At 39.7% G+C, this 14,528-nt stretch overlaps 1 protein-coding gene across 9 annotated transcripts in view; it reads left to right on the forward strand.

Annotated features, from left to right (window-relative positions):
* The window catches only part of GUCY1B3 (guanylate cyclase 1 soluble subunit beta), a 74,621-nt gene continuing 64,206 nt past the window's right edge, over positions 4,114 to 14,528 (forward strand). For 6 of the 9 annotated variants that reach the window (XR_002437678.1, XM_021393401.1, XM_021393400.1 and 3 more), the window contains exons 1-3: positions 4,114 to 4,191; positions 4,481 to 4,554; positions 14,350 to 14,450. Coding sequence is in view for 8 of the 9 variants with exons in the window: in XM_021393401.1 (XP_021249076.1) it covers positions 4,189 to 4,191; positions 4,481 to 4,554; positions 14,350 to 14,450 (178 nt within the window). In the remaining variant the exon portion in view is untranslated. Of the gene's footprint in view, positions 4,192 to 4,480; positions 4,555 to 13,456; positions 13,558 to 14,349; positions 14,451 to 14,528 lie in introns of those variants that run through there. The other 3 variants (XM_021393402.1, XM_021393403.1, XM_021393404.1) reach the window with 3 other exon arrangements.

Genomic DNA, 14,528 nt, shown 5'->3' on the forward strand with positions numbered 1-14,528 from the left:
CTACATCCATCCAAGATGTGTAGAAATAACTCACACACAAAAAAAAACAACCTTGAAAGACTACATGTATGTGATGAATGTATATATATATGCACATACATATTTGTAAAATTTTAACAGCAGAATTTCAAGAAAACAAGATGTCTGCAATTCTTGGTGACTGATCATTGCAATATTATTTTCTTAGGAAAATTCTAATCTATATACATAAGTACCCAGAAATTGGTAGCAGTCCCATATGGGTGTTTGTGGAGTTAAAAATGTGGAAGAATTATACTCATAACCCTTCAGTGAGCTTATGGTACTGAAGCAGTAATGACTGAAGTCAGTAGGAATCTATCCATCTCTACGTCATTTCTTGAAAATTAAATAACATGGTTCTAAACAAAAAATATTTTCTTTATTTACACAATGAGAAGAACTCCTAGGAGCAAATTTCCTTTTGTCATGCAGGGAGAAGTATTGCTGGACTGGAGGACGGCCATTCTGAAAGCCAGACTCCCTATAAATCTGTTATTCTGTAGGATGTTCATCTTGGCGGTTTCTGACCCCTTCCTATGCACAGCTCTGTAAAAAACAGTGTCCCCTAGACCGAAGTTCTTACTACAGATCAAATTCACCTTCCTATATTACTTTTTATAACTCTCTTTTTTAATATACCCTAGGCTACATTATCAGCTCAGATAAAATTGCTGCGGAATTCCTTTTTATTTCACAGACTTTTCTGAAAAAGTCAAAACATTCTCTTGTCTACTTCAGCCATAGTTCTGAGAAGTGTTCTGGTAAGATGCTTAAGGATACACATTAACCTATATGAATGAATCATAGAGGTTGAGGTTGGAAAAGACCTCTAAGATCATCAAGTCCAACTGTCAACCCATCACTACCATTTCCACTCAACCACGTCCCTAAGTGCTACAACTTTCTTGTGCTTTAATCTGAGTGAGAGAAATACAACTTAGGGACATTTTTTAGAAAATGATTTTGGAAGGTATTTTAAAACACACTCATGTCCATATCTGTTCTAAAGAAATGCCCACAAATCTACATAATGTTACTGATATAAAAATGTGAATGTTTTAGTATCGTGTCCAGAAACAGTTCTGTTATTGTGTGAATTATTTTACTAGCTCATCAGCTGTGGAGCTCAATCCTGTTCACATTTACATTGTGTGATGGAAGATATGTTTATATCGTATGGTAATTTCTTAGGCAAGAAGCTGTAAATGGCTCATGGAATAAATGAGAATTCGGTCCTCCAAATTTAACAGTGATATAGCTAAAGTAAAAGATATAGGGGGAAAAAATCACTAATTTTATTTCATTTTGGCTAGACCTGATACAGTTTCAGAGAAATGTTGGAATTTTTTTCCTCATTGCTGGTGTGAGAGGAAGTGCAATTAGTGTGGAGAGGTGTTTTCCTTTTCCCTGAACTACTGTGCAAAAACAAACCATGTGAACTCATAGAAAGTGACAAAACATCGAAGTGCACAGATCATTGAACCTGAGGCCAGATCTACTTTTTCCTGTGAAATCATACAACAGAAAAATTCAGACCTCCTCATATACAGTTTACTTCTCCCATTACTTTGTTTTGCATTCTCTGCAGAAACAGTAGCAAGTACAGGAGGCAAAATCAGTGTTTCCAGCTGAAAGCCATCAGAATTAATGGAAATTTCTCTTGAATCTTGGCAAGGGGACCCTCTTTCAAACCCCACCCATCCTATAACCTAGAAGCTACTGTAGCTGCTGCCATTTTTTAAGTCTGTTCACTGTTCTGCAAAAGCAGTGGAAGTGGAGTTTTGGCTTTCTGGAACAGCAATAATTTTTGTGGCTATTTGCCATATAGCATAAAAGGTCTATGTTGCTTTAAAAGCTGTGTTTCAGTTTATCAGAAGTCAGCTTGGGATGAACTAAAATGAACTTTAAAGCTTTTTCTGAAATGAGAGCTTGGATTTTCCACATATGGAATATGCAAGTTGCGGGCCACAAAATGCTTTAGAGTCCTTTTACACAATCTCCAGTATAAGAATCTAATAAATCAGGTATAAGACTTCTTCTTCTTCTTTTTTTTTTTTTTTTTTTTTTTAATTTCCCAATCTCATTTGCATGAGTTCTTTGGCAGTCCTTTTCTGTAAAGGGAGAGAATAGAACTCACAGTCTTGTGTCACTCAGCAGCAATCTGATACTGAAGCACAAATAAGGGATGGGGGATAATCAGTGGTTCTGGAACCTATTCTGCATCTAGACTCAACAGTTTAAAGATAAGTACTCCTGAGTAAAAATAATGAATATTGCTGAAGGAATCTTTAAAAAAAAAAATGCATGTGAATTTCTGCAGTTATATCATGAAAATCCCAAATGTCAAGTCCCAGCTCAGTCCATTTCACTAAATGAAATCCAGCAATACCATATAAATGGCTTTTTAATTCAAATTTACAGTAACAATATAAACTTTAAGAGCAAAATCTGAAGTAAAAAAATGCAACTGATTAAAATGCTGTGGCTTATAGTGGTTGTATATTAACACAAACCACACTGAACTGAGTGTAAAAGTTCTCGGCCAGCTAGTGGCTATCCCAAAGCTATTGTCTCAGCAACTGTCCTTTAATACAGAATAAAAGGAGTTACTTTTCACTTCCTTGGGTCTCAGCAATTCCCAGCTGAAGTCAGCATCTCGCATCAGTAAAAAGTATGTAATACCACCTGAAAGGTACAGCAGTTTTCTCCTACAGTCACAGACTGCATCTCTTTTGGCTTTCTAGAGGCCAATACAGAAAACTCATGAGAAATATGCAAGGTTTCAGGGGGACACAAAGGAGCGAAGCTGCCTTCAGGGATTTGTTATGGAGGACTCTTTCTAGAAGGCTTCTCATGCCAGCATTCCATCACACACACAGCACGGTTGTGGCTACTACCACAGTCTCCTGCTCTTGAGTACCAAAAAGTAGCTAGGCACTAAGTCATGAACCCAGCGCATGTGGGTCCCCAAATAAGAGTGAGATTGCATGCTACAGCGAACGAGCAGCAGCCTTTAGGGAAGTGCATCTTGCACAGCCCAAATATGAGTTGTTTGATAAGCATAATGCATGTGACCCAATGCCTAGCAACTGGTAGGGCTGGACCTTGAAAACGCAACCCAGTATTAACATCTTAGAGTCTGACATGCAGTGCATCTGTTGACTTAAAGCCTGTCATCCCCTAGGTGAAACGAAATGTTGCCTGAAGACTTATCAGCTAGTCTTGACTCAGCAGGTGCCTGGAATGGCAGATGACCCTACTCAGCAAACCACTTGATTGACAGCATGTTATTTCTGAACTCGGTTCAAACTCCACCTGTAGGGACCATAACATGGAGATTTTTTGAGAATTCTTGTTCATTGCATTACAACAGTGTTACAACACTCTACAAGAGTGCTTCTTTCCCATTTGCAATGGACAAGGACTAGTAAACACTTAGTACTGAGAGCACTTCGGTGTTTTATTTCAGCAACCTTTGAGAAATAACACCTAGAAGCAGAAACACCCACTTTCGTTTTGTTCCTCTGGTTCTTTGCTTTTCAGGGGGCATTCATCACTGAACTGGGATATGGAAACAACTGAGGAACCATGTCTGGCCCTACCAAAGCCACCACTGCACAGGACCCTGGCAGCGGAGCGCACTCTGCCCTCCATGCACCTGCACACCCCAAATCCGCCAGACACTGATTCATTTTCAGACTGCCACGACGTGTCTTCGTGCTTTCAACGTGTGGGAAACTGTCGGGCAGTGGTTTCGATGGTTCCCTGAGGGAAAAAAAAAAAGAGGAGGATGCATATTTCGCAGGCATCACGTTAGCGACAACGCAGTGTTCTGCTCACAAAAGGCCTCCCTGGTCGGTGATGGCGGCGGGACGACCGCCAGCTCGAGGCGGCCACTAGTTAACTAGAAGGGACAGCGAGTCCCGATCCTCGCACCCACCCTCGCTCCCCCAACACAACCCCCGCCGCCGCATCCCCTGCCGCCTCCAGTCCCGCCTCTACCTCCGATTGGAGGACAGCATGGCGGCCGCGCTCGCCATTGGCTACTAGCGCGACGGCCGCGCTCCTCATTGGCTGTCGACGGGTGCCAGTCGGGGCGGCGGTAGGGGAGGCGGCGAGGTTGTTAGGATCGCTCTTCTGCTTGGCGGTGGCGGTGGCGGCGGCACCATGGTGAGCACTGCGGGCCGCCCTCCGTGCCCAGGAGCCGGGCGCTGGCAGAGGGCGGCTGGGCCGGGTCATACCGGGCCCGGCTCTGGCTCATTGGCGGGAAGAGGCCGGAGCAGCTTGTGGGGGCAGAAGCGGGAGGGCGGTCGGGCCCCAGCCCTTTTGGCTTTGGGGCGGGGGTGGCACGGTGGAGGGGCCGCTTCCCGCCGCGGGGCGCTGGGGGGTGGCGCGGTGGGGCAATGGGATGGGGGTCCGCGTGGGGCCTGACCGCGCCGCCGCCTCGCCCTTCCCGCAGTACGGCTTCGTCAATCACGCCCTGGAGCTGCTCGTCATCCGCAACTACGGGCCTGCTGTCTGGGAGAACATCAAGTAAGTCTGTCTGTCTGTCTGTCTGCCTACCTGCTTTCTTGAGTCCAACCCGTGATGTATAGCAATGGCTGTCCTCATTTTTAACTTCTGATAAATTACAGGATGGGGGTTTTGTACGTTTTCATACTGAGGCTGTTGCTTGTGCTGCTGGTTTATTTGCTGTAAATACAGTAGTACTGATACATAGCCACAAGTATAAGAAATATTTTAGAAAGACAAATGCTGACAGAGTTGTAAGCTAACGTTGTAAGACTTCAAGTTACTACATAGTTAGATGAAACAGCCTAATGTGGTCTTTTGATGTAGTATGTTTTGAGGGAGAAGTACATTATCTGACTTGGAGAAAGCAGCCTTCTTTCATTTGGACATCATCTTCTGTACTGTTCTATCCTATTTATTTTGGACCAATCTTAATAGTATGTCAGTGCAGCTGTCTTCTTGTTGCTCTGACACAATTTCTTGAGTGAAAGGATTGCCCTTGAATGGGAGGTTTTTGTGACCATGGTGGTTGGATTTTTTCATGAATCCATTCAATAAAATGGATTAACCTTATCAGAGCATCACAAGAACGTTGGTTGGAAGGGGCCTCGGGGGGGCATCTAACCCACTCTCTGTTCCAGCCAACACTGTTACTTGTATCAGGGCTCAGCTGTCACTTTTTTCAAGCTGTGTCTTTGAAATCATCAGAGATGGAGAGTCCACAGTTCTGGTTCAGCAGGTAGCGACTGTTCCAGGGATCCAAGACTGTTAATCTATAAACTAGACTTCACAAATGTCGTTCTATGGATTGTGTAGATGTCTTCACACTTCCTTCTCATTTTTGCGCATACCTGCTGGAGTACTGAAGATCAGCTAAAGCGTATGATCAGCATTACTCATTTATAGGTCCTGCTTCTGTTTTTCAGCTGGGAAACATTGTCTTGTAGCATTCAATAGGCAGGCATTGCTATTAACTCACAGAGAAGATGGCTTTCTGGAAAGAACAGTATGGTGACATGGCACAAACAGAAGAGCAGAGAATGGTCTACAGGAAAGAGACAATGTTTACACAATAGCTGCCATAGCTGCTTATGCAAAATGTTTGCAACTGGATTTATATTCAGTAGGATTTGCTTTAAGTGTTAATTTATTATAGAATTTAGAAACCAGTGAACAAACTCTTATGTATCCTACTGGAACAAATTATAATGGTTGTGCTGTTTTAGAAGATGGTACAGGGTCCTCTTCTAGGCATTAAGTACCTGTTAGTTTAGGTGCCTTAAGTTGTTGTCAGCAGGGAGTGTGTACACAGTCTTTATTTCCCGAAAGCATACCTCTGTGTTTGATTAAATGAATACAGGATTTTCCCACAGGCTCCTACATCTAAATTGACTCCGCATTAGGTGCTCAAACTGTAACGCTTTCAGATATATTGCCAAGAGTAGGAATGAGAACTTGAATATCACATTAAGAAACACATTAGAAAGTGTCATCCCAAGAGCGTAAAATGAATTAGTATTTTTCCTATGTAAAAGATCTGGAAGATTGTTTTGGGGAAATTAACTGGGACAACCACTCAACTGCAGTCTCCATCGTCTTTCTGTTTCTGTGGTAGAAGTCCCCATCAAACGTATGTAACCTGTGAGCACAGAAGAACTTGGCAGAAGCTGAAAACTCTGTTTGCAAAAACTAAACACTTAGAGTTAAAATAGTTTTTTTGTTTGTTTGTTTAATTGATTTGAGAAAGGAACATCTGACTGGAAATGTGCACATTAGGAAAACATGCATTTTGTACCCCAGAAGCCATGTGTCCTTTGCCTTAGTTTGGAATGTAGAAAGCAAGAAATAGTATCATTTTCCCATTGGTCAATGCTTAATGTGGAATGAAGGCATCATCCTGCCTTTGCCCTTTTGTGGGTCAGTCTGGCATAATGCTGTCCACACACATTCTTAAATGCTAATGCTCAAGGTCTGGGTAGCCTGCTGGGTAGCAAAGAGTTTACATGGATTCAGTGAGTGGTAGTGAGCACTATGGGAGAGCAGAAGGCAATCGCTTGTCCTTTCAGGGAGGAAATTTTCTCCCAAACCTTGTGCATTATCAGCTACCAAGCATCTAGGCTTGTTCACTCATCAGAGTTCGTTTGCTGTAACTGTCCTGTTATGGTTAAAACAGTGGAACATGGGGAGCTGGGTATTATCATGGTATAATTATCTTGATATAATGTAAGCAGAAAGCTTCTCTCCTCAAATTCAGCTTGGGTTCAGCTGAAGTGGTAGAAAAACTGCTCAATTTAGGGTAATGAAATAGACGACATAGCTGTCATTTTCCTTTAAAAAATCGTGCCGACATAGTGGCATGTAAAGACTGTGATAGCTGTATTTTGGCCATAGAAAGTGTTGAGTACCTTAAAAGAACAGTATCTGTCTCAAACTGGGCATCCAAAATTCATGAAACTTTTTGACCATTTAGTTTTAGCGTTACGTATAATTATTTTCTGCTCTGTGGCAGTGCCATCTATTTAAAATAGAAATTATGTAAATGGCCTCATTAGCTAGTTGGAGAGCAAATTAATACTTGTACAGTGTTATAGGGATCCATTCCACAGAAAAGCTTATTAGAAAGGAATAAATCCAGAGCTAGGTTTTAAAACTGTTTTATATCAAGGCTGAAGTTATGTATTGACCAAAGGGATAAAATGAAATATTGAATAGCTGTATATTATCTAAGTAAAATAGAATCTGTCCTTGGACTGAAAGAATCAGTAGTCTTGAGGAAAAGAAGGAGGATAGTGCACTCACGGGTGTGATTGGTAGCTTGCATCCTGTAGGCTCTGTGAGAAGCAGAGAAACATGGTAAGAGTCAAACTTCACTCACGTTGCTATGAGCTGTACTTAGGTATCATGTATAGTTGAAGTGTTAGATAGTCCTTCCATTTATTTTTGGTGGTGTTTCTCAGCAAGAGCTGATTTGCAACAGAAGCTTTCTGCTTAACTCCTTTTAGACAAGTGTAGATTTGGATGTGCCTAGGACTTCACATTTGTTGTTGTTGTTTATCATCTTTGGAATTTTTCCTGTCAAGTTGGTAGATTTCCTATTCCTTTCCTATGCACTTCTCATCCAAGAACTGTAGAAGAAGTCCAGGTGCCTTTCCACTGGGTTATGGATTTTACCATATAGACATATACAACTATATATCGCTGTGCTTGTAGTAGCTCCCATGTGAATCATCGCTCCTGCATTGTTGAGCTGCTGGGAGCTTGCTCCATATTTGCCTTTCCTAGCCCACAATACATTTATTGTTTTCTTTGCAGTTTAGCCATAGTTACTGATTCTGCCATACTCAAAGATGTTACAGGCATGCTGCGTTGTTTCTCCTAAGTGCCTTCTCACCATGAACACCGATTTAAAAAAGAAACTCTTCACTACAGTTTTATACATGGCAGTCTAGTTTTTTTCTGGGTTATGTAGGACCCAGTTATAATTAATCTGTGAAAAGCCATGAAAATTGATTATTTCCTGCTTCCATGTCTATCCAGGGCTAAAGGTGAAGTGTTCCATTTGGTCAATCTCATAATAATTTTGAAAAAAAAATACAGGTTAAGTATAAATAGAGGTCAGAAATACACAATGGGAAGCCATGGGAAATGAAAGGACAATAGATTGTTTTAATCCATTGCATCTCGTAATGTAGAGTTTATCCAGAAATCGGCTGTAAGTAGTAATGTTTACTCTTTGTTTTTGAGTCTTTATTTCATAGTATTCCAAAGTTCTAAACAATTATCATTAAATTTTCTTGTAACAGATGTTGAATAGATGATTATGCACAGGTCTGAAGGTTATGATTCTCAGGGTTTATAGAGGCAGGGCACTACAGTTGCTGCTCCTTCAGTTCCTCACAGCAGACGGATCTGGATGGAGGTCAGGATTTTTAGCTGTGCAGATGCCAAGTTCTTTAATGCATGTGGGAAAGGCCTGGCTAAAAAGAAATAGTGCCATGCTGTGGAATGTGCTGTAAGTATGCTGGCAGTATCTCTTTAGGTACTTTGCAGTTTGCCCAGAACTGTGAATTGCTTTTAGATCTGTCAGGATACCAGGTGTTATAAACATATCACTCACTCTTACAAATGAAATTTTTAGAAGAAATACTGTTGTAAATACCATTCCTTTTAGTCCACTTATGTAAAAGGAAGCAAAATAGTTCTAGCTTTGTGTTTTTCATAATATTTTTAGTATTTGGATTAGTAACAAAAAACTTGCACATTTGTTAGCTGTATCTTCAGGGATTATCTTGTTTTGAAAAGCTACATTAATCACTCTCATCTCCAGCCTGTAAAACTGGGAAATAGCTCAGAGCTCTGAAGTCTATAAATATACCTATTTACTTTACCCAGGATGTCATTTTCCTGGACAGATTCCCATTTTTTTTTTCCTAATCTCGTAACTTAATATAATTTATGTTTTTCCCAGCTAGCTGTTTAAAATATCTCTAGACCATGCATAACATGTACAAGTCTATTTCTTTCTCTGTTGAGAAGAGTGGGAATATTGAATCAATATTTTAAATACTTAAAGCAAAGCATCTTTGTGAAATAGATGAAAAAGGATACAAAGCATTTTGAAAACACAAACCATGTAGAAGAGATGCAAAGATGATGATTCTGGTTTCACCAGTGCCATCTGTAGCTCTGACACATGTAATTCTGTTTAATAATGTTTCTCTTGGAATGGCGTTAAGCTCGACATACTCCTGTCAGGGAGATCAGAATCATGCTAGGTTTCTAAGTGCAGATGTGTTATTTTGTCATTAAGATTGTTTTGACTGGTCTCCTCAAATTAATGAGCACTTTTTCCATCCTTGGTATGCCAAGAAGAGTTGAGCACAGTGGTGGCAGAAGTCCCAGAAAAAACAGTGCCTATCATGGAAGGAGTCCTAGAGGTGGTCTTCGAAGTGGCCGTTGTGATGTGTTGAAGATGACACACCCAGAGCATGCACCTAGGGCCAGAGTTTTGATAGGAAGAGTTCCAGTTATACTTCTGATCTCTGAAAGTGATGTTAACACTTCCAAAATAGTAATATAGCTGTCAGAGAAGCCTCTGTATCTTCAGGATACCAGGTGTTCTGGCTTGTCCCAAGTCATCACTCTTTCCTGTTTGTATCCATTACGTTTTATCAGCATTTACTGTGTGCAAAGTTCTATGATGGAAGAGTTCTTCTGTAAAAAAACAAACAAACAAAAAAAACAAAGCAAAAAAAAAAAGTTTGTTACTGTTGTTAGTTTTAAGTTCCAGCTCTACAACTAACTACAGAGATAGAACAGCAAAGTGCACGAATCATAAAGTTCTGGAAGCAGCCACCTTCTACTTGATAATGTTAGATTCAAATTACTTTTAATTAGTACATTCGGACAGCAGAACTACATTAAAATCCGCATTGTGCAAGATATACTATGTAAGTAAAAGATGTACCTGGGACCAAGCTGAGATGGCATCTTGTCCCACTATGTTGCCTGTAAGATCTCTCAAGATGGCAAAAGCTGTCTTGAAAACATCCCAAAAGAGGAAGTGTTTCCTGTGTTTCCAGGACCTTAAAGATTGACATTGTTAGCAAGTCTTTTCCTATGCGTACAAATTAGGAATATCTGTACTAAGAGAAAGGATTTTTCTCCAGGGTACGTCTTCTTGAGGTTTTTAGTGTGAAGCCCAAGAATGAAACAAAAATATGTGTAACCTGTGGCTTAACAATTTGTAGTGCAAGATCTGTTCTCATTTTAAGAGCAGCTTTTGTTTGAATGTTTGTTAGCTCTTAGCATTTCATTCATCTCTGTGAATTATTAACATTACCTTTGAACATTCGTGGTGTGTTTTCAAATACTAAGCTAGATTCACAATGGAAAAAACTTTCAAAGGGCCCATTGTACACATGTAGTATTGCCTGTACCCCTGTTCTGTGCTGATGGACTGGCAGTTTGGGGGGTGTTAGCATGACTGATAGAGGAAAGGCTGCTTTAGGACTTGATCCTGCTTTGATCAGCTCTGGAGGAATTTTTCCATGGATTTGAATGATGTCAAGGTCAAACCTGTACGTGAGAAAAGTCCTCTTTGTAACTGTGTTATTTTCCATGGTGCATTGGTTGTTTTTCCCCAAGTAAACTTCCACAGATTAACCTGGATAATGTAAACATTCTGGAGGAAAACTCATTTTAGAAAAGTCTAGGCTGGAGTCTTTGTTTCCCACAATTGGGATAGCTCTGTGTAGTCATTCAAAATTAGTCCAGAGTGAATAAAAGGGCTTCCAGAGCACAGTTGGTAGGACATGCATAATGTGGGATGTAAGTTTTGAACTGTGAAATAGCACATCTGGTGTGCTAACAACAGAAGTCAGTTCAGGCAAGAGCATCAGACTCCTGGGATTTCTAACATTTTTGAACATATATTTATTGGGTAGCAAAGCACTCTCTTTTTTTGTCTCTAGAAGCGGAAATGAGACATTAACTGTAAATGATGTTCTGTTTTACATAGAAATTACTTTGAAAGAAAGGACGTATGAGAGTTAAAAGCTTGCTGCTGTAGTCCTGCTGCCTCGTTAAAGAATTAGTGAGAACTGGAATTGGGAATTTGCCAGCCAGGACTTGTTGCTTTTGGCTCATTTCCAGTCAAGCCCTTAAGAAATTCACATGTTATTGCTGCTAATACGTTTGTGATCAAGCGCCGTGGTCCGCAGAGACTATCTGGTTAAAAAAGACTGAGAGTAAACACTGCAGCAAAATGTTCCAAGGGAGGTGCCGTGATTTTTCATAAAGGTGTGGATTATGAAGTTTTGTATGAAATATAGTCAGGCAAATGTGAATACTATACATTGAAGGAGGCCATTTCATATTCGTGCTCTGATCCTAGCTTGAGAACCACTTGTCAGCCAGGAGAGAATCTGTTCAGTTGAGAACAGTTGCAGCCTTCTGGTGTTTAAAGGTTCACACACAGATCTGTAGTCACACCTTGTTCTGCACAAGCAAGTTTGTTTTCATACATGGTACTCATAGGTTGTGGAGTAAAAAGAGTTGTATGTCACTGGAGGAATGACAGCTAATGGACAGCCAACTGCAATGACTTTACAAAGCTGAGAGTATGTTATCATGGTTTCAAAATGCTATCATATTTCTTCATATCACCCTTGCCATAGAAGCTGCTCCTTTTGTGGATGCAGACAGGTTTGATAGATCAGGTAGGGCTCATTCAATTAGGTGAGAAAACTGCAGCCATGAGGAAACCATCTGGGGGTTGCCCAGTCACCTAAATGAATGTTTGAATGGCTTTGTCCTGTTTCCTAGTCTGCTAGTGTTCACATCATGTTTACCCTCTCTGGTGCCAATAGCTGTGATGCTCTGCTGCCTAACAAGTTTGTTAAAGGACCTGCAATTTTGCTGAAGGACAAATGCCTCTGTAAAAATAAGAGTGTTGTCATGTTGCATTGGCCAGTGGTGATAAACGTACAGCAGCATTTCTTTATCAAATGAAGCCTTAATGATAATCAAGTATTTCTGAGAGAAAGACTTCATGAAGTTCTTGTGGGTGTGGGATTACCAAGGGAAGCGGAAAGTCTTCAGAAATTCACTGCACTGGGGACAGGGGACAAGGCTTCAGCTGACATCACTGCAGTGCCTGTTGTTCTGGATGCACAGCAGCTTTTTTGACCTGATGAGGGAACATTTTGAATGAGATATCAGAGTGATCACACTGGTTCAGTTGCTTTAATAAAGCAATTTCTCACACAGAAAAACTGCATCCAGTGGCTTTTGTAAGTATGCAGTACTTTAGATGTTTATTGCTTTTCCAGATGTGTGTGTTATCCTTCGTGGTTTGGCTGGGATCAGAGGGACTAAGAGAAAGCACAGTGTGCATCAGGGACGTGGGAAAGTTTGCTCACCCTTGTGCAAACTTCTCCCTAAACTGCATTTGACTTCCAGTTGCATACCGTATTATGAGAATCAAGATGATTTTCTTTTCTCCTACTATTTCAGTTCAGTTCTTAGCAAATGTAAACTTCACTTTCTTGTTCCTGACTGATCTCATATGCTTCAGGACAACATTACCCACTAATAGTCCTAGCTCTCCTCCTACTTAGGGAATGGTGGAATATATGTCATATCAGCTATTTTCAGGAGTCAGTGGGACTTGATAGCCTGTAGACTGATCTAAAGTTCTCAGAGATTGGCTGGGGGAGAGGATCAGAACTATGAAATATGAAAATAAGAGTCACAGGGGACTGTGTTTATACAAACGATTTTTCTTTCTTTTTTTATAAATACACTATTTCTTGGCATAATGAATACATCATTGCAATTAATTATTTATAAAAAATAATACTATGCATTATATTTTATTACCTTTGAGAAAACTCTTGCAGCTGGTTTTACTCTGCTTGCTTGTGTCTGTTCTTTTGTTCCTTTTGTGAACCTCTCAGCGCGGTTAAGAACAAAACGTCTTGAGTTTATTGAATATTTTTCATGCCGTTAATAGCAAAAGTTGTTCCTTTTCCATCCATTCTGTAAGAATTTTAGTCTCACCTAATGGCTATAGCCTTGTCTTAATGCTTTGGGAAAGTTGCTTCGCTTGTTTTTAGCTCATTATGCCCATTCATACGCTAGTAATAACAATGTAGACAGATTTTAAATATAAAAACAATGTAATACTAATTGTTGGTCAGTGGCAAGAATGTGATGGGCACGATTAAAGGAAGAGAAAGAAGAAGGAAATAATGGATTTGAAAATAATGCATTCTTGATACCCATTGATAGTGGACAAATTGTCAAAGACTTGTAATCATTAACTGGAGGGTTAAATGACCATTAATTTCATTTAGATCAATAGAATAATATCATAGTAAGTTGTAATCAGGTCTCATCAACAGTACTGTTTGTCATCCAGCAGTTTTAACATGAACCACAATGCTTAATCCTCAGTCTTCTCTCTTGAGTAATGCTGAAAATGTTTCTGTGTTTGTATGGATGGATTCTTCAACTAAAACGGTAAGCTTGAATTGTTGTGTAGACATTATTAGATTGTATATTTTCATTTTTAAACTGGGTACTGCTGGCTCTATAAAACTAGAAGCTAAATATCAGTTAAAGAATTTTGTTCTAATTGATGAATGGTTATATGGTGTTAGAGACAGATTTTGTTGTAAAAAATGATGTAGGGTTTTAGATAGTAGGTTTAGAATCAGCTTTTTAAAGGCTTATAGTTCTGATGATTGTTACGAGTTTAGAGCAGTTAGAATATTGGCTCTTAAGCAGTATGTTTCAGTTCTATCTCAAGAAACATTTCTGTCCTACTGTGGTAAGAGCCCTTCATTATCATGGCACTAGTAAATAATTTTTCCTTGTGATTCATTTGTCTATTAGAGAAACAGTTATTTCAGTGGTGAGTTGATGAGTATCTTGATACATATGACATGCCTAGTTTTGTTTAAAAAATCATCTCTATTTTTCATGGTTTTTCTAATCCTGGATATTTCCCTTTTTAAAATACAAATTCTATCTTTATTCGTTCAGCAGCTTCTTTGTGAGGCTCTGTACTGAAAAGTCATGTTTATTTTCTCCCAGCTCATTAGCGTTTTCAGAGCACAAATGGTCATAAGAAAGCGGTTTTGTATCTTAATTTCCCTGAGATGTAAAACAGTTCTATTTCTAACTTTATTAAGTAACTTCCTAAATGTATACTTACTTGCATTATTTAAAAGAGTAATACCAAGCAGTGTATAATTAATGTACAGATTTGGTGTCTCTCCCTCAACTAGAAATATTTTGTTTTCTTTATAGGAAGGAGGCACAGCTGGATGAAGAAGGACAGTTTCTTGTCAGAATAATATATGATGATTCCAAAACATATGATCTGGTTGCAGCTGCGAGCAAGGTTCTTAGTAAGTAACATAGATGTCTTCTTTGACCACTCATTACATGTAAGATTGAGGAATACCAACAACAGAAAAGTCCATATA

This window comes from Numida meleagris, chromosome 4 (assembly GCF_002078875.1).
Source record: "Numida meleagris isolate 19003 breed g44 Domestic line chromosome 4, NumMel1.0, whole genome shotgun sequence".
NCBI classification, from domain to species: domain Eukaryota; kingdom Metazoa; phylum Chordata; class Aves; order Galliformes; family Numididae; genus Numida; species Numida meleagris.